This window comes from Cyprinus carpio, chromosome A4 (assembly GCF_018340385.1).
Source record: "Cyprinus carpio isolate SPL01 chromosome A4, ASM1834038v1, whole genome shotgun sequence".
Classification (NCBI taxonomy): Eukaryota; Metazoa; Chordata; class Actinopteri; order Cypriniformes; family Cyprinidae; genus Cyprinus; species Cyprinus carpio.
This window is the reverse complement of record NC_056575.1, coordinates 4256044-4276038: the sequence shown is the minus strand read 5'-3', so window position 1 is coordinate 4276038 and position 19995 is coordinate 4256044. Positions and strand designations below refer to the sequence as shown.

Below are 19995 nucleotides of genomic sequence, written 5' to 3'. Positions count from 1 at the left end.
GAAGAAAAAAAACATTGTAGCCCATGAGTCTCACCAGAGGTGAATTTTGCATGTTTCACACAGATTGTCTTCAGAAAATGTAAAAAATACTATTTCATGTGTAATTCAGTGTTACTTGTGGTTTCTTTGTAATTATTTGATAAATTTACTAACAATTTCTGAGTGAAAATTGTTTCAAAGTAAATCCTGCACTAAATATTTTTCAGTATACCTTCTCATATGACTACAAAAATTGTAGATTTCTAATCTTGCGGAACGCTCTAGCATATAGTATGATTGCTTTTTTGCATTGAACATAATATTTGTTCCTTTTTCAATTCTTTATCCATATTGAAATAAATCAAAGGACTATATTTCCAGAGGGAAAATGGTTTGGAAGTGGCAGAGAAAAAGAAAATAGGAAATTGTGCTTATGAAAATGATTTCCATGTTTGTAATTTAATGAAAATCCATATTTACTTTAGGTAATTGCTCTGGCCAATTAAGCGTAAACATCACTGAGCACTTTGTAGTTGGAGTATCAGAGCTTGATAATTATATGGCAGTTCAATTTTATTTTCCGTCTGCGTCAGAGATGCAAGTCGAAGCTTTTTCGATTTCATTACAGAGAAACATATAAGCTAATAACATTCTCAAACATTCATTTAGCCTGGCTTTGATGAACACGGGCTATCTGCCGAAATGCATTGACATGTTTTTTCAGCATGCTAGTGTTTGTTGTATTATTAATGTGTTATTTCATTTTCGATTCTGGTTAAATAATATCTGCTAATGAAATGTTTCTTTAGAAGGCTGCCTATTCTGGGCAAGTCCAAAATAAAACTTTAAATCAACTTGACTCATAAGAGACTCAGAGCTGCTGTGTTACATGTTGTTGCTAACTATTTATGATCGTTAGTGTTTGTATATGCAGTAGAACTCAGCTCGTTTGGGATTCAGAGTCTCGTGTGATTTTGATCATAACTGTTCTTTGGTAAACTTCTGCTGTGGATGGGTTTTGTGGTGGTAGTTGCTCAGAAGACTGTTGGCGTATAATTAGGGGTTGTTTGAGAGTCATCCTCATCAGCGGTCAATCAACACGTCACTCAAACTCTGAGGCTCCCAGTGGGACGGTAATTCAGACAGGCCCGGCTATCATCATCACTCATTAGGGGTCCACAATCTGTTCTTAAAAAAAGTTCTTAATGTAAGAAATAAATGTCTGTGTGTTTGTTTTTTTGGTCAGCATAAGAGTTTACTTACCAACATTCTTTAAAATGTCTCTTTGTGTGAGTGTGTGTGTTTCAGAGGAAAGAAATTCTTAGGGGTTTGGAATTACTTTGGGTGAGTAAACAAAATTATTTTTCATTTCAAGGAATTTTAATCCGGAATATAATAATGGCTCATATAGTATGATATGGAGCTCATACTCAAGAAGGAATACAACTTAAATATTATTCAATAGCCCAAACTGAGTAAAATGTGCAATTTGGTGAAATTTGCATAAAAATGTCTTATTAAGATGATATTTAAATGCTTAGTTGTATGATCAAAGCTCTGTGGTTTTTATTGTGGGGGCAAAACATATAATGCAGTGCAATATGATGATGATTAATCCTCAACAGCCATCATACTTAATTCTGAAACTTTAACATGATTTTTCTAAAGATGATTTATGGATAATCAAGTAAACCTGAGTTGCTTCAGTTCAGTAAGTGTTCATCTTGAAATATTACTAACAATATAAAAGTTGCGCTTACTTCATAAATATCTTTTTTAGAATTATATTAAGGCCTTTTATTTGCTAAAAAAGTATAAACTATCAATCAGATGACAAAAGGCATGTAGTATGATTATTTTTTTTATTTTTTATTTTTTTTAGCAAAGTTGATTATTTTGATCATTTTGAGGCTTTTAGAGATTTGCATATCAAATATAATATGGTAGGCTTTATACAGTTAGGACCTCGACTGAAACTTTGGATATGAATGAAATATGAGACAATGTGTTCAGTTTATCAAAAAGGGGTTTATTGTGTTTTCCCACACCCCTAGAGTTATATATAAAAAGTAACAAGTTAGATTAAGAAATGTTTAAGAATACATGGATTAAAACATAAATACATGAACAGCCTGTTTCTGGAAAAATACATTATGTATGAAATATAGAAAGATGCGTTAGGGTTTTTTTTTTTTTTTTTTTTTTTTTTTGCTTATAGCATAATAACGTCTGCATTGCTTCTGGTCTCAGTGGTAATCAAGTTAGCCTGCTTTGGATAAGGCACAAAAAGATCTCTCTCTAAACTGGTCCGTCTCAACAATGCCATTAAGTTTCAGAAATATACATTTGGTGATCCAGTGATCATACGTAACCAGTGTTATTGCTGTATAGACAGTCCATTATTCACACAGTAGGTTAATGTCAGTAGATCAATGAGTCAGTCTCCCTTTTTTGATGTGTCTGACTCAACATTGGAGTAAGATCTTTGTAATCCAATGGAAATGGGAGGTCAGTTACACAGTGTTACAGGTCAGCGTCCGGACGGTCAGAGCTCGTCTGCTTCCTCTGAGCTGAAGCTGCTCCTGCGGCTGCTCTCTTTGGATGCCGCGGGCGATCCGGCAGAGAGGAGTGGGTCGGTCCCAAAGGGCGAGAGAGGGTCGTCCATCAAGATCTCGTCCAGCCGGTGCTCTTCTTTCAAGGTGCTGCAGAAGAAGTCAGTGAAGTGGGAGAGAGGATCGGAGTAGGTGTTGGAGCCGTCGGTCTGTTCAACCATGGCTGCCGGTAAGGGTGCCCGCTGGGTGTATTCTGGGTTGCTCATGTCCTCCTGAGGGCAGACGAGTGGCTGGCCCGGCTGTGGCGGGACCTGTGTGCTCGGAGGTGCCGGTGTGACCAGCTGGTGCTGCTGTTGTTGCTTTAGGAGGTGTGATGAAAGTTCAACAGCTCCCATAGAAGCAGCCATACTGGGCAAACCATGAGCTCGAGCCTGGATTTCCAATTCCTGCCAATGATAACACACACAGGCAGGTGGGTTAAAGATGAACTGGCCATAAAATAATAGAGAACACTCTAATTTGGTCTCTTTTGCTCTAGGCCTTCATCAGCCCCAATAGGGAGTTTATGTGCCATAAACACATGAAGGGATGCATTCAACTTCAAAAACTCATGCATCACAATGCTATATTCTAAAGGTAACGTCCACCCCGCAGGGCTTCCCATTAAAACAGGGCAGCTAAACAGTGCATGACGCACAATTATTAACTTACCCAGACCTTTGGGCTTAAGCTGCCACCATTGTGAAGGTTTTTGGCAAAAGTATTCTTAAATGGTCAACATTTCAACATCATATTTATTCATTGTAGTCAGTTACTTTTACTTGGCATCTGATTTTAGCTGCTGAAAATAACATTTACATCTTTAAAAATAAAATAAAAATATATTTTATACATTTATAATATCTGACCTTTTGGGCTTAAGCTGCAACCATTTTTTCGAAAAATATTGTTACATTGCCCTACATTTATTAATCTAAGTGTATTTTACACTTATTTAAAGTGTAGAGCCATCTAATATTAGCCATCTAAAGCCATCTAATATTAGTTTATGAAAATAACATTTACATATTAAAAAAGCCAAATTAATCCAAATATTTTACGTAGTTTATACATTTAGAAATATCTGACATTTTGGCCTTAAGATGAACCATCATATTGTTTTAGTAAAAATATTCTTAAATTGGCCAACATTTATTCATTTTTGTGCTTTTTACTCTGATTTAAATGCAACTAATATTAGTTGACGAAAATAACATTTAACATTTAGACACTTTTGCAAGTGTCTACACTAACAGCTATGGCCTCATATTTTCCTCTTTTCATTACTCCCATACATTATCTGTAGCAGAGACAGTTTAAATGAGCTATTGCATTGCCTCTTAATGTGGGTATCTTCAGACACTCAATTGAGGCATTATTAGCATTAGCTTTTGGAAAGGGAGCCTCAGGGTAATTACTTTGAGGGCTAATTGCGATGTCTTCACATGTGTGAAAAAGACTCGCGTGCAGTCTGCGAATATGTCAATACCGTGAAAATGTAATGCATAAATTCAGACGAGGAGCCCAGCTCTTCAAAGTTATTAGCTCTCATAATCTAATTCCAGGCCCATTCCGCTTCTGACAAGTCTGTAGCTGCTATTTATTAATCAGGTAATTACCTCAGCTCACCATGTTTCAAAGCAGGGCGGAAAGGCGGTTACAAACATCAGTAGGAGCAGTCCAGGCCACTCAGGGGATCTGTTTTTGTACCTTTGTTTTGAAGCTAAGCTAGATGGTGATCAAGCCACCAGTTAAAACCACTAGTTACAGTTATATAGTATATTTGAGGCCTGGTTTGAGCTGCTATTGTATTGATACTACTAACTAAACTATGTTTGTCAATAGAGTGGCAGTCATTTGGCTGAGTATGAAAACCTCACACTATATCGCTGTATTTTCACTACATTTTACCATGTCCAAACATTTCGTAGAGCAAGTTTAGACAATAATTTAACATGGCCTCCTAAATGCTCTTATTTAATGGTGGGAAGCCCAATTCATTATAGAGAATCCCTTTGTTTACATTATATGTGTGATTAAATGATTCACTGATCAAATAAACAACTCACCAATTCATTTTTTAATTGATTCATTTTAGTCAGTTTTACCTGGACTAAAATGGCATCTAATTTTAGTTGCTGAAAATAACATATATTTAAAAATAAAACGAAAACCAAGTATTTTACATATTTTATACATTTATAATATCTGAAATTTTGTCATTATTCACTTACCCCCATGCCGTTCCAAACCTGTAAAAGCTTTGTTTGTCTTCGGAACACGATTTAAGATATTATGGATGAAAACCGGGAGGCTTGTGACTGTCCCACAAGGATGCACTGTTTTCTTTCAAATCAAAGCTAAATACATGTATAACAGCGCATCCTTGTGGCGCGGCTGGTACAAAAGAGCATACGCAGCATACAGTGATATGGAGAGACACAGAGGAATTGTTGAATAAAGTCGTTATTTTTGTTTTCTTTGCTTACAAAAAGTATTCTCGTTGCTTCATAAAGTTACAGTTGAACCACTGATGGCAGACTTACTTGGCAGTCTGTTGGACAGTCACAAGCCTCCCGGTTTTCATCCAAAATATCTTAAATTGTGTTCTGAAGACGAACTAAGCTTTTACGGGTTTGGAACGACATGGGGGTAAGTGATTAATGACAAAATTTTCATTTTGGGTTGGAGTATCCCTTTAAGCTGCAACCATTACAAGTTTTTTTTTTTGGTAAAAAATATTCTTAAATTGGCCAACATTTCTTCTTCATATTTATTCATTTTACTCAATTTTACTCTAATTAAAATGGAAACAAATTTTAGTTGACGAAAATTAAAGGATTCACTGATTAAATAAACAACTTGCCAATTCATTTTTGCCCTTTTTCTTTTTTTGCAGGAAAATATTTTGTTAAATGCTGCTATTTCTGTCACTGTTTTTGACTCAGATAAATGCTCCATTTGTAGAATTCAATTTTCATCTGATAGTTTATAAAGATATTATAGTCTTAAATAGCTTCAATGTAGTTTTTCCACTTTTTTTTTTAAATGTAAGCTAGTCTTTTTTCAGCACTTCATTCCTCTCTTTAGTGTTCTTCCTTGTCACTCACTCCTACAGCCATCTTTTTCCTGCCATCTCTCATGTCTACATCTCATTCGCAATATTCCCCTCATTCTCTTGTTCTTTTTGTCTCTTTACCTGGATTCGTAGCAGGAGTCTTCTGTTGGCCTGTTCTAGTTTCTTCTGTCGGCTCTCGAGATCACGGGCGTGCCGCTGCTCTTTCTGCAGCCACTTAATGTATTCCACCGAGGCCTTGAGGATCGTCCCTTTGTTCCAGCGCATATCACTGCCGAAGAAACGTTAAAGATAACCTTTCAACACCGCCTTTGCATCAGCAGAACTTTCATACACAGAGAAAAGCCTCACAAGGGTCTCCTTTTTTTCCAGGACTAAGAAATTGTGATTTACATGGCCAATTATTCATTCTCGGACATTACCTTGCCTTTGAATGGGAATTTTAATGGAATAGTTAAGCACGTCTGCAGAAAGACCATTCTATGGCTCCTTGTACGGTAAAATTAATCCCTGAGCAAAAATAGGTGTAAGAAGAGGTAGAAAAAATGTGGAGTTGGGAAGCCGAAGTAAAGTGCAGTCATTCCTGATACCATTACTTTTTAAAAGGAGGAAAGTGTCGTGAAATTGTCTCTTTCTTTGGAATAAGATGTTGGCCTGATCGCAGCTAATAATCTCCTTTATCTTGTGTTAATGGCAAGGTGACAGCACTAGCCTTCCATTTAAATTCGATAAAAAGTTCAATTAAGCCGGGGCAATGGACTCCCTGTCTGCACTGTACTTCATCTCTGGGATCAGTTGTGCTTAAACTTTAGTTCAAATGGTCTATACTTTGCCTTGAACCTCATTTTCATCATTCAGATGGGGGTCTGTTCGCTCTGTAAGTATTTCTTTGAGAAATGAGCACTGTGCTGTCATTTTCTCGACTTCAATGTCATTTTGCCCTGTATTCATGAGTCTATTTCTGAAGTGATTGGTTTGCTTTTTTTTTTTTTTTTTTTTTTTTTGTTCTTTCCTCAGACTTTTAGAGTTCAGCTCAACTGTTATTGCGTGAATCCAGAAGATTTTGACTTACGGGTCATTTGACTTTGGTATCAGCGTTCCGAGTTCCTTGATCCTGTAGTTGATGTTGTATCGCCGTCGTCTTTCAACTGCCAATTGAGAACAAAGTATGTCATACACCACAAACCTAATATTAATTTGAAATATAAATGACTAGTAAAAAATGCATGCTTTATTAAATTAAAGTATGAATGGTGTATTCTTAAATATAAATAAATAAATTAAATATATAACCCTCATATTTTGTTGAGAATGACTTAACGGTCTTTAAAAATAAATAAAAAATAAAATAACGTTAACCTTATTCTCCTCAGAATATTAAAGAATATGTTCTCTGACATAGTTAGGATCCATTTGGCAAATGCTATTGAATATTTATTGTGTCACAAAGCAACCAAGCATTTTTCAGAAATGTGCAACTTTGCTTCATTTTGGAGTCATTTTGAGCCCCATTAAAGCACACCACAAAAAATATAATAAAATCATCAAAATAGACAGTATTTGTTCATTTTTGTTAGCAACAGCTTCTTGGAATTTTGGAAAAGTATCAACCTTGTACTTAAAGGGAAAATTCGAAACTCCGAAAATGAAAATTCTATCATCATTAACTAAAAAGAAGATATTTTAAAGAATGCCATTAACCGAACAGCTGATGGTAGCCATTGACTTCTATGGTATGGAAAAAGTACTATAGAAGTCAATGGCTACCATCAACTCTTGGTTACCAACATTTTTCATAATATCTTATTTTATGTTCAACAAAAGATAGAAATTCATACAGGTTTGGAATGACATGAGGGTGAGTAAATGACCATTTTAATTTTTGAGTGAACTATCTCTTTAACTATTTTTAAGTACCTCCAAACAAAAAATTATCACTTTTTTAAATGTAAAGACCCCTTACTTAGATTGTGGTTGTTTTTTTTCTGTCTTTCTTTGGCCAGGACTCTGGTGTCGTGTTCTGTAAGAGAAGAAAAGATGGGAATGTTATTGCAGAAACTAATAAATGTACTGTATATCCAAAGGTAATGTGAACAGCATGCTGACACAAAATGTGTCTTTAGAAAGCTGCCAGATTAATAATTTTAGCAACTTCCACAAGATTCCTGACCCCTGCCTAACACTCACAAAACAACACTAACCTCTGTTAACCCATCACATGCAACCAAGCAATCAATACAAGCCCTCTTTCTGTGTGTGAATAAGCAGTTTTCATTCACCCCAGGCTCGTCAACACCAGATCTCTGTCTTAATGTAGAAAAGCTGTGTATCTTCTTTTAATCCTTCCTGACCTTACCATTAACCAATCTGCTGACATCCCGGAGCGGGTGAGGAGGAGGGAGGCAAAATGCTTCTGCATTCATATTCACATTCACATTCTTCCAAATTATATAACTGGGAGCAGTGATTGGATTTCTCAATTCATTTCTGCTGATTTAATAAGGTCATTTGAGCCGTGCGTAACCAAACAAGAGCGCCGTGCAGCACGCTTATGTGAAAAAGACAGTAATGCACTTATTTTCGTGCCGGAGTGAAGAGTTCTTCAGGCATCCTTTCTATTTCCTGAATCAATTAGCTTTACTTGATGCATGACATTCATAAGAAAAAAAGGCGCCCTCAAAGGAGGCATTGTGCCGTGTCTATCATGCTAAGAATACATGCTACCATATTCCGCTCATTGAAGCATTGATAATGAAGAATGAGAGCAACACAATGGTGAGCTAAACGCGGAGCGTGCTGACTCTTAAAATAAGACAGCTGGACAGTAACATGAAACATACAGGGCTGTGTTTGGCTTTCAAAGCCCGGGCCTTATGGGATAAAACATATGGAATGAGCCCATCTGGGTTTGCTTTGCTAGATCTATTTACAGTATGCCCTTGAATTTTATTTATATATTTATTTATGTTTTGTTCCTGAATTTCCAGAATGGAAGACCATATAATGTTGCTTCATTTTTAATAGTCTTGCCTACATAAACCTTTAAAAGCCATTATATTTGTGTAAATTACATTTACGTGTATGCATTTTAATGTATTGGATTCAGCATATTTTTAATCATATTTTCATATTGACTTAAATTATTTTTCATCAAATTATACCATGACTAAAGTGTAACCAAGAAACATATTTAGTTTTAGTAGTAGTGCTATATTTTTTATATTTATTATGAAAACATTTATCATAATATTATAACATATTATTGAAAAATAATAATATATAAAAAAAATTAAGTATTCCAAATGCATAAACGTAAATGTAAATATGCACTACAGTTTTGAGACAGCTGATTCATCTGGTAAAATAAGTGCTAAAATGCTATTTATCATTTTTATAATACAGTTATACAATAATACAATACAATATCGTTTTTATAATACTTTTATAAATATTTTACAAATACATAATTATATAATATATTATTGATATTATTGATCATTCATTTTTAATTATTGATATTTTGCAAATATTCTAGTTATAATTGTTTTGTTTTTTCCCAACAATTTCATTGTAAATAGATTATGGTGTACTATAGGACTGTAAGTCTGCAATTTAAATAGTTTTTTAAGTACATATTCTATAATATATACAAATGATAATAAAAATATGTAAAATATAGAGCTAACAGAGACATGGTGATAAGTTTAAAATTCAAGAAATACTTTATTTATTTTTTTTTTTTTTTTTTAATGTGTACTTAATCTTATGACCTCGTCAAAGCTGTCTCAAGATGAGCAACAGAAAATTAATTGTCTCAAAGCTGCAGTCATCTCTTTGTGGTTTAGATGCCCTTAAATGATTTCTCTTCAATGTGTAACTAAACTGCATCTTTCTTTCTGAAATGCCTTTGTTAACAGCACAGGTCCGGCTCGGACAGGCGTCTGTGCCCTTCTGTGCTCCGTACCTGTGACTTCCATTTTAACAGAGAGCTTTGTGGGCAATGAGGGTGTCAGTCCACCGTAAAGGGCAGTCATACCTTGGTCAACGCCGTACACCTCCTGCATGATGTTGTTCAGGGAAACTTCAGAGGAAAGAGAGAGAAAGTAAGTCTAGATTTACACACAGGTATTAAATGTTCACCATGTGTAGTTCTTCTGCGTGTAAATAATCTTTTATTGCACCACATGTAATATTTTGGGTGTTTTATGTTACATGCATGATTTTTAACAAAAACTTTCTGTATTAAGAGTAAAAACCTAAAACATCAAACACTATCTGTTAAACAGGCTTAGTTAGAGTCTCTTGATTTTGATGATTATTTTACACTGATTTTGAGGAATAAACTGTGTTGAATTCAGCTGGAAGTGCTTTATTTTTCCAAATGAAAGCATTAACAAATGTAAAATATAAAACAAGGATGTGTAGGATGTTATGAATGAAGGGTGTTTAAATTCTGGATATATGCAGAGGTTATATGTGCACACTGTAATTAAATATTATTCAAAGTTGTAAATAATGGTCTTTCAGTTTTTCTACTTTAAAATTTTGCGTCTAACTCAATGCTGTATCTTTTATATTTGTGACATTTACTAGCAATGTCTAAGTAAAAAACTGTTTCCACTATTTTTGTGCAGATTTAGTATGAGCTTGAAATGAGCAGAGAAAATCAGCAAAAAAAAAACAAAAGAGGGCGCCGTGGAGCAAGGGATTTTAATTTTTTATTTTGGCTAATTAATGAATGTTATTTTAGTATCATTGAGATACTATTATAGTTTTTATTAATATTTTGAATTAGTTTATTATTTTTACTTTTCTTTTTAATTTTAACGTTTTAGATTAAGTTAGAGTTTATTATTAGTATTATTATTAGTTTTAGTTAACTATAATAAGCTTGAATTGAATAGAATTTAAATGTCTTTTTTTTTCTCGCCTGACTACCAATCCCACGAAAGCCAGAGCTGTGGAAAGCCAATTTCTGTCATTGTTATGGATGAAAAAACAAAGTGTACAGGATTGAAGAGGAGGTCAGAGCATTAGAGAAAGACAGAGGTGGCAGGCATTATAGTGTTTCCTCCGCTCGTACACACTCTCCATTATCTCAGTGGGGGAAGAGCTCGCTTATCAACATGAAAGATTGCCAGGGCCCCTTGACTGTTCGCGTCGTAATCGCTTCAATCCATTCCCATCATGTTAGCAGATATGTTGACACGGGGAAACAGCTTGATGCGTCGTGCTGTATGACTAATTAGAGCGAATTGATCTGTTTAAGCATGGTATCATTTCTGAACAAGTCCACTGGGAGAGAAGATATTAGCTCAATTCGATGCTTGACTGCTTACTCAAATACAAAACTCTCGCTCGCTATTTCTCTCTCTCTCTCGCTCTACTTTCTCGCCTTATTCGTTCCCATCATGCTCTTTATTGTTTTCAATAGAATCACATACCTCTCCAGTGAGTTCAGGTTTTGATGTAATCACGACTCAAGTGATGCTTTGTCCATCTACAGACGTCAGTATGACCTTAACAATTTCATGCTGGTCTCACACATACTTGGGCCACTTGTGTGCCTACATGCTTATGTAAGGCTTTTCATTGGCTCTAGCTGAATTGCAATTCCTCAGTAGAACGTGCATTTAGTTATTTTCTCTTGTTTTGGAGGATTAATCACTCATTAACATAGTCGAGCTCTTCTAAGACATACCTCTCTGCATGCCGACATCATTACCAGACTAATCTGTATTGTTCCACTGTTTGAAGCCTGAGATTTAAGTCCGTTCCCCTTTGACTCTCAGCTGGATTCGGTGTGACCTCACGCAAAGACAAACCCCTTTTCACAAGCATGCCAAAGTCTGGCACATGTTTGTGTTCTTAATGTGTTTAATTCATTATATACGAATGTCACTTATATTTAGGATTCAGATATGTTTTATTCATCTAATTATGTGTGCATTTTATGTACTTAAATGTACTTGATTTTGTCATTTTCATTTTATTACATGTTAACACTTTACTGAAGGTTTATATGATGCTTTAAAAAGCTATTTAGTTGTAGTTTTTCTAACACTTTAAATGATTTTTTTAATATATTAAAATTACATAATGACATAATATAGTATTTAATATAACTATTGATATTGATGATTATTTAATAGTTATCAATATTCTACAAATATTCTAAAAATATTTGTATTCTGTAATTATTATATGTAACTTATTATATAACAATGTTCTACTTTGAGATAATAACTCAAATTTGCACTTTATTTATATATATTTTTTGTATGATTTTTTCCTTGATATTTTGACTTTTAGTTTAGTAAAATTTTGACTAATTTTAATTAGCAGAAATTAATTATAATTTCCACTGTACTTTTCACACTCCTATACACGGATCATTATTAATAACAGTTCAACACAGGGAAGAGATGAACTTGGCTTATACTTACATTATTTTGCATTAGGATGCCTGGCTCCATACAATCCAAACCCCCATCTTTGAACCCGGTTTCAAGGCTAATAAGATCATCAATAACTTCATCCATTGGAAACTAAAAGAAAACAGTGATTATAGCGCACTCTTTGTCCTCCGTCAACAGTGGTTGAATTGGTCAATCTGAGATGTTTGTTTGCTTGTTTTGAGTTTCATTTGCAATGTCATCTCATCAGTCGTTGTATCAATGCAAAGTAAAATGAGAGACGTGTGAATAAAACTGGGCCACTAATCCAATAACAGATGATTCATCATCTCAGAAAGACGACTGTGAGGATGAAGCACCTCTTATCAGAGCAGCTGACCCATCCTTTCGATGTCTACGTGATCAGAGCTGAATGTTTGAAGTTATTGATGAGTAAACACACACACAGACTGTGACACAGGTACTGTATTAGTACTCACCTCGCTGTCGTGATTGTTGGCCAGCGTGAGCAGGGTGACGGGGCTTCCTGGCGTGCTGCTGTCGCTCACGGGCGGCATGTGTCCGTTGCGCATGACTGGCACCGAGCCCAGGCCCGGGTGAGGATGGCCAACCGAGTGGGCCTGGCTAGCAAGTTTGCTGCCCAAAGTTAGGTATTGCTTGACCTGCTGGGCCTGAGTCTGGTGGAGGTGGTACTTGGAGCTCTCCAGGTGATTCTGAACTTCAAAAAGAAGAGAAAAAATTACATTTTTAGCTAATGTAGGTCTATAAATTGTCTTTACACTTAAGTGTCTTTCATATCACTTTTTTCCCCAACATCAGGCATCTGTGCAACCAAAACCAGCAAAAAAAAAAAAAAAAAAAAAAAAAGGCGGTGTTTTGCACTTATTTAAGTATATACCAAGCCCAACATCTCATTTTAAGCACATCACACCAATTACCTGCTTAAAACATCCATAAAAGTCACTTAAAGGGATACTTCAACACCAAAAATTAAAATTCTGACATCATTTACTCACCTTAAGTTGTTCCAAACCTTTATGAGTTTCTTTCAGCTGCTGACCGCACTTTGAAGAATTTTGGTAACCAAGCAATTGATGGGAACCATAGACTGTAGCAATGGCTACCATCAACTGTTTGGTTACCAACATTCTTAAAAATATTTTTTTTTGTTAAACAGTGACATCATAAATGATGTCAGAATTTTCATTTTTGGTTGTATTATCCCTTTAACCAGTATAATCCAAAATCAGCCAAAAACACAACCAAAAAAAACAAAAACGAAATCCAATACGATGGACAGTTGACTTAAAAATCATTGTTTACTCACCCTCATGTTGTCCTGTAGGACTGTGGAACACAAAAGAAGATATACTTTTCTTGTCTATGCAATGAAAGTCAATGGGCACCAATGTTGTTTTTGGACCCCATTGAGTTCCATTATATGAACCGAAAATCTTCAAAATGACTTCTTTTGTGTCCTGCACAAGAACGAAAATCCTACAGGTTTGGAATGACACGAAGGTGAGTAAATAATGACAGCATTTAATTTCTAGGTGAATTACCCTTTAACCAAGCACCAGACGGCTCTCGTCTTGCTCAAGTCAAAGCAGAACATAGCAAGTCCTTACGCTGGAAACTCGAGCTCCGTCTCTCATCTTGTAGAAACTACAGTCAGTTAAATGTGGCATTCTCAATCCCTGTACGTCCTCTAAGGTAGGATCCCAAGCTGTGGAGAGGAAACCGAGTGACTGTCCCCTCTTGTTCCTGTGCGGTCTTATAAGCAAGCAGGAGGATTTCAGTGACCTAATTAGTACTAAGGAGAGGCCTTTCCTTTTTATTGTAGGTCGTAGTAATCACCTCAAGCGGAGAGATTACTGATCTGACAGGTTTGATCACCACAGGGCCGAGGTCTTTCGCCTATATCGCTCATTCGCTGGGACCGCCCAGTTCTGTTTGCGTGAAGCGGCCAATCCCAGACTTCCCCCTTCTGCCACTTCTGCTTCAGGGGGTCCGGGACAAATACTACTTGTTCTGTGCGGTTTTCAAATGACCCAGGGGCCCATCTCTGGATCAGACTCACTAGACAACATTGTCTTGTATCTGTTCTCAAAAACTAACTGTTGTGAACCCCGGTCGCTCCTCTAATTTTAGTCTATAAGATATCGTAAAGCTAAATATAGGAGGGAATCATTCATTCAGGGTGACGGAGGCGACCTCTAGTAGTCATTATTATGTTGTCTACGCTCACAAAAGCACAACTGTTGAGTTACTTTTATGGCGCTTGAAGTATTTTCAGAAAAATCCAAAAATGAACTTTACTGACCGCTGACCAAAAAACACTCAATTGTGTGAACAAAAGTTGTTTAATTGGATCAAAACAGCTATTTGCTCTAACAAAAGAGGTATTTATTACTCATGCTCGTTGAATCAGAAAACATTTGTTGGACTGCAGACTGTATCGCCCTTCAGTGGAAATCTTAAATGGAAAATATTATCCCATACGCACCGAAATAGTTATTTAAGCCCTTGAAGGATGAATCCAAGAACCAAATCGGATCTTCTATGCCCTTCTGACTGCATATTCAACAGTTCAGCGGAGGTCTGTCTCTGTTTATCAGCCATTGCAAAGCTCTTTTCATTACACATACTGGATTTGGCTTCTAAAAAGACCTAAGAGTGTAACTTCTCTCTTATCCCAGGCAAAGGTGAAAGAAGCCATTGTGTGTCTGAGGGCTCATCTCTGCAGTGGGGAAGGGAAGGGTTATCCTTCCCACTGCTGGTTGTGTTAGAGGTTCACGTCCTTGACTCACATCTCCCCTTTCAGTTGTGAACGCAGGATATACGACTAGTAACTAATTACAGCCAGTAATGTGATTGAAGTTGAAGTGATTTTGATCACAAATGCAGTGTAGACAATTGAAGCTCTATGTGTGAAGATGCATTAGACGCCAACATCAGACACTCTGGAAGGTTCATTTACTAAACATTCAGCATGCAGATTATGAGCTGATCTAACATTAACATTAATACAGTTTTCAGGGTAGGCTTTCTGGCAATCCTAGTATAAATGAAATTTGCTAGATTCTAAGTTCATAAACTTATTGTTATCCACTTTTGGTAATTTTCTATTTTGTATCTATCATATAATTTTTTATATTGTCTACAATAGTAAAGTGTATTCATTCAAAGAAGTGTGTGTGTATGTTTATATATATATATATATATATATATATATATATATATATATATATATATATATATATATATATATATATATATATTACAAAAAGATATGATGCCCATTTAGATAAGAATGGCACATATTGGCAATATATTAAATTAGTAATTGTATTTAGTATCATAAGGCACAAAACGCATTGACAGTATTGAAGTACAAAAAAACTAACAAACTTTTTTCACAGTTGCAAATGGACACATAAATAAATTTTAAATGAATATATTAAAAAAATATTCTTTACCTTAATTTGGACTAAAAATTTGCATCTTGCTTAGAAACCTGTAAGTGTGTCTTGAATGGCGAGGTATAATCTATTGTGCTTGTGTTGATGTTGCTTAATTTTGTTTCAGGATTAGTCAAGTTCTGGTTTCACTTCAGAAAAATCTGCGTTTTGAAACACTGGGGAGGGGAATGATTTTTACCGACTGTACCAATCATGGACAAAACCTTTTCATGGCTAAAAGGTCAGGTATTATAGTAAGTTGGAAAGAGAAGTTAAATCATTGCAATATAAACTTATAGGATATATTTTTACTCTGACAGATGTGAATCAGAGCTGTTCTTTTTCTGTTTTGTTTTGTTTCTGAAGAACTCAGTTGTGCTATACTGAATATTCCTCCTCAGCATCAATGCTGTTAGACCACAAAAGTTTCTGAGGGGAAGAGAAAGTAAAGCACACACACACACTCACACATTCACTAAAAGAGCAGAATCACATTCACATCTAATATTGTTCCTTTTCCTTAAAAAAAAGGTTTAAGATTATGAATTTATAATTTGATGCTGTTTTCTTGCTATTTTGATGTATGTTAAAGAAGCAATAAACATATTTGGACAATTTAGTCACACTTGAAAAAGCAAACCATCAAGCCAATTATCATTAATTTTATATAAATATAGCTTTCTTGTATTTTATATATTTATGTTTTTAGATTAATTTTCTATATTTATTATTAAAATATTAAATGCTATATGTTTTCTAATTGAATTTTTCTCAATAATAATTTTGAGAAATATAGATCTAGCATCATATTGAAATATAACACTTTTTATTATATTATTTAAACTTATTATATTAATTTTGTTTAAGAGTAACTTAAGTGTCCAAATACTGTTTTGGAACCAGTGTGCTCTTTGTAGTTATTCTAAAAGTCTTATTAAAACTTGGCATTCACAAGATAACCATCTACAAAAGTATTACAGATATTTATTAATATTTTACATTTTTGCTAGAATCATAAATATGCTTGATTGTATTATCTTTGTCCATTTAACCAAGGAACCAGCCCATATATATATATAGTAAATAATTATATTTATGCATTAAACACTTTTATCCAAAAAATAAAAAGTTAGTTATGGTATGTGTATTAACTGGGAATCAGGTCCATGGCCTTGATTGCAAACCTCTACAAGTTGAGCAACAGGAAGCAATCTCTCCAAAAAAAAAACTATTTCATAGATTCAGAGTAACTAAAGTTTAACAAACTCACAAAAATGTTCATTAAAGCACAATAAGCAGGTTTCAAGAACATTTCCAAACTTGTTTTCATTAACATTACGCTCAAAGACAAACAAACAGTATTTGAACTTAAACTCTCATGCAGCTCTCATCCCAATTTCTCTCTCTCTTTTGCAGCTACATACCGGCAGCAGTTGGATCTCAGTGAAAGAGATGACTTTAACCACACAGCAACGGCTCATGGTCCACAAGAAGGCCTTCAGGTATCACGTAAGCAACATACACAAATGGCCTGCAGTCTTGCCCTTAAACCACAAACCAAGAAGTGCTGGAATCAGTCGGTCCAGTGTGAATGCAACCCAGCTGGGAAAGCAGAAGGATAACTAAGCGGGTGTGCGGCTTTCCTGAGCTGTGTGTGCAGAAACACTGGCCTGGAGAGGAAGGCATGACACATCAGCTTTCTCAGCTCTCCAGCTTCCTCTGTACGGGATCGTTCCTGCTCTAGTGGTCAGCCAAAGGCCTGACGGAGGCAGATTTTCAGGTGCTAGAGACTCTGAGCATTTTGTTCTTGGTGCTTCCTGTCTGACCATCTTTACAACCTTACTCAGCACATTCCCCTGAGAGGTTATCTCTTTAGCGCACACACAATGTGCTTAAAATGAATCAAAAGGACACAAGTGTGGACACACTTGCTTGCATGTACACTCCTAAGTAGTGAAGTGCACACACGTTCAATACACAAACAAGTACACTCAAGGCCAAAGAAGTGAATAGTGGTGCTTACTGAATCCTCTTGGGTTAAAATAACTGAGCAAAGCTTTGGTAAAGCACATTGTTTTGACTGTTTTTCATTCAATTTCGTCTTCCAGGGCAATTTTTTAAAATTGCACCATGGATTTTTTCCCTACAAACTGCAGTAACGCAACAAATCTGCCTTACTGCTGGTTTAAACCACAAAGTCAAATGCATTTTAAGCAGTGTCAGTGTTTTTTTTTTAGGTAAGGCAGATACAGAATTTTTGGAAGCCTGTTTCCGCATCAAAATAAAAAATAAAAAAAGTCACATTTATGAGATAGAAAATGACACTGTAAGATTTCAATTTGTCATTGGAAGACATACAGTTGCAGTTTTGGAGAAATTAGCAATTAGAAACAGAGTCATATTGTGAGATTTAAAGGTGCAATTATGAGAAATTAAGCCACAGTTGTGAGATATGAATATGTAGTTGTGAAATATGAAGTGATATTATGAGATTTAAGGGTGCAGTTGGAAGATATAACATTTTTGCTATTTTGAGAAATTAACTACCAGTTGTGAGATATACATTTGAAATAGTGAAAAATGGAATCGTATTATGAGATTTAAAGTTGCAATTTTAAGAAACTGATTAGCAACTGAGATATGGAGATACGAGATTTAAAGTCGCAATGGGAGCAAAAAGGTTGATATTTTGAGAAATAAAGTCGCAATTGGGAGAAATCTTGTTGAAATTTGGAGAAATTGAGTCATATTGTGAGATTTAAAGTCACAACTTAGCAATATGATGTTGCAATTTTTTACTCATGCTTTTGTACTCCAAAAATATAAAAAGAAAACTCATAGTACATTATAAAACTAGTGTCTCAGATGCTGTAGATGGTTTGATGCATCTGAACTCTTCTTGGAAGCAAGAAGATGCTTTGGAAGGTGTTGAAATCATTGCAGAGCTCTAAAGTAGACAGGACGTGTGTATCAGCATCCTTCTGTTGCCTTATTTCCTGTGTTAAAGGAAATGCTGAGGAAAGTTTCTAGTAATGGAGTTCCTTTGAACCAGTGTGTGCGTGTGCGCTAGTGTATCTGTATATGTTTGTATATTTACTCCTTACCGAAAGTCCTGGTTGGCCATTTTTCCATGTTTTTCTCTGGGCCCGGTTTGAAATCTCACCTTTGTTAGTCCCACATACAGTATGTATAAAACATGAGCTACTTCCTGTAAGAGTTGGGCCGCTTCTGAGACAAGACTTCAAAGTCCAGCTCACACATCTGAGAGCTGTTTTATCCAAGTAGAAAAGGAATGCATAATAACCAGAAGACTTTAATGATTCATATATAAATTAAATATTACAACTGTATGATAGGAGTGTCAAACTGTCCTCCCTGAGCTCAGTGCTGCAATCCAGTTTATCAACAAAAATAAATATATTATGTGAACGATGTCCAAAATTTATACATGAAATTCACCTGAATTCTCTTTCCTTGAGGATAGTCACTTCAAAAATGTAAGCACTAAAGTCACTCTTAAAATTATTATTTTTTTATTTTTATTTTTTTTGGTTCGTTATTTTATTAAATAATCCAGAAATCTTGAAAAAAAAAAAAGTCTCGTGGTTTTCAGAAAAATATCAAGCAGAGACTGTTTTTAAAAATAATACTAAGAAATGTTTCTTGAGCATTAAATCAGCATATTAGAATGATTTCTAAAGGGTCATGTGACACTGAAGACTGGAGTAATGATGCTGAAAATTCAGCTTTGCATCACAGGAATAAATTTCATTAAAAAAAATATTAAAATAGAAAACACTTGCAATTTATTTATTTTATTTTATGGTAAAAGAAATGGTATTTTACTGTATTTGTTTTATTTTATGTATTTTCTTTTATGTTTTAGATGTGCTTGTGCTAGTATTCTTTATTATTATTCCTTAAAATAAATGCCAGTTGGTTTGTTATTTTGTTAATGCAATGATATTCATACATTTTTAATCAAGACTTGCATGTCCAAATATTCATTATATGATATACAGGCACACTTTTAAATATAAAACTCTGTTGTAAGCATCTTTATAAGACCCTACATACTTGGTAGGGTAACGTTTGGCAGAAAAAGATCCAAATATTACTCGTTGGCAATGTTATACAAACAGCTTCATAGGCTGCTAATAGGTTTGTGCATTTAAGAGAAGGATGAATAGAAATTTCATTCCCCCAGAACAGATGTGATTACGTCTAATGTGATTTTCGATCTAAATCAATTACTCCTTCAGGGACGACAAGGCAAACCGTTCACAGGCACACCTGAGAGGAATTCACTCTACCCCGTCCCATTCAGACCCACCTCCCCGTGCACAGGCATATTTAACTGAAGAGCCAATACAAACAGCGACTTTAATCTAATCTATTGAAGCACTGAAGAGTAGCTGTAGTGAATCCGATCAATAAATTGCTTTCATTAGGAAATTTATCCTCAATAGTTG

General features: G+C 35.1%; 1 protein-coding gene across 2 annotated transcripts; it reads right to left on the bottom strand.

Moving 5' to 3' along the window:
• Positions 1 to 1987: 1987 nt before the first annotated feature.
• On the bottom strand, positions 1988 to 17190 carry LOC109049808 (transcription factor EC-like). Of its 2 annotated transcripts, none has more exons than XM_042747728.1 (8): positions 16948 to 17190; positions 12542 to 12781; positions 12093 to 12194; positions 9683 to 9728; positions 7610 to 7666; positions 6719 to 6794; positions 5770 to 5917; positions 1988 to 2977 (listed from the first exon to the last, which is right to left on the bottom strand). In XM_042747728.1, exons 1-8 carry the CDS (start codon positions 17002 to 17004, stop codon positions 2525 to 2527), a joined length of 1179 nt encoding a protein of 392 aa, XP_042603662.1. In that variant the 5' UTR covers positions 17005 to 17190; the 3' UTR covers positions 1988 to 2524. The 2 variants fall into 2 exon arrangements, with proteins under 2 accessions (XP_042603662.1, XP_042603654.1); XM_042747720.1 differs by lacking the exon at positions 16948 to 17190 and adding an exon at positions 13691 to 14135.
• Positions 17191 to 19995: the final 2805 nt, after the last annotated feature.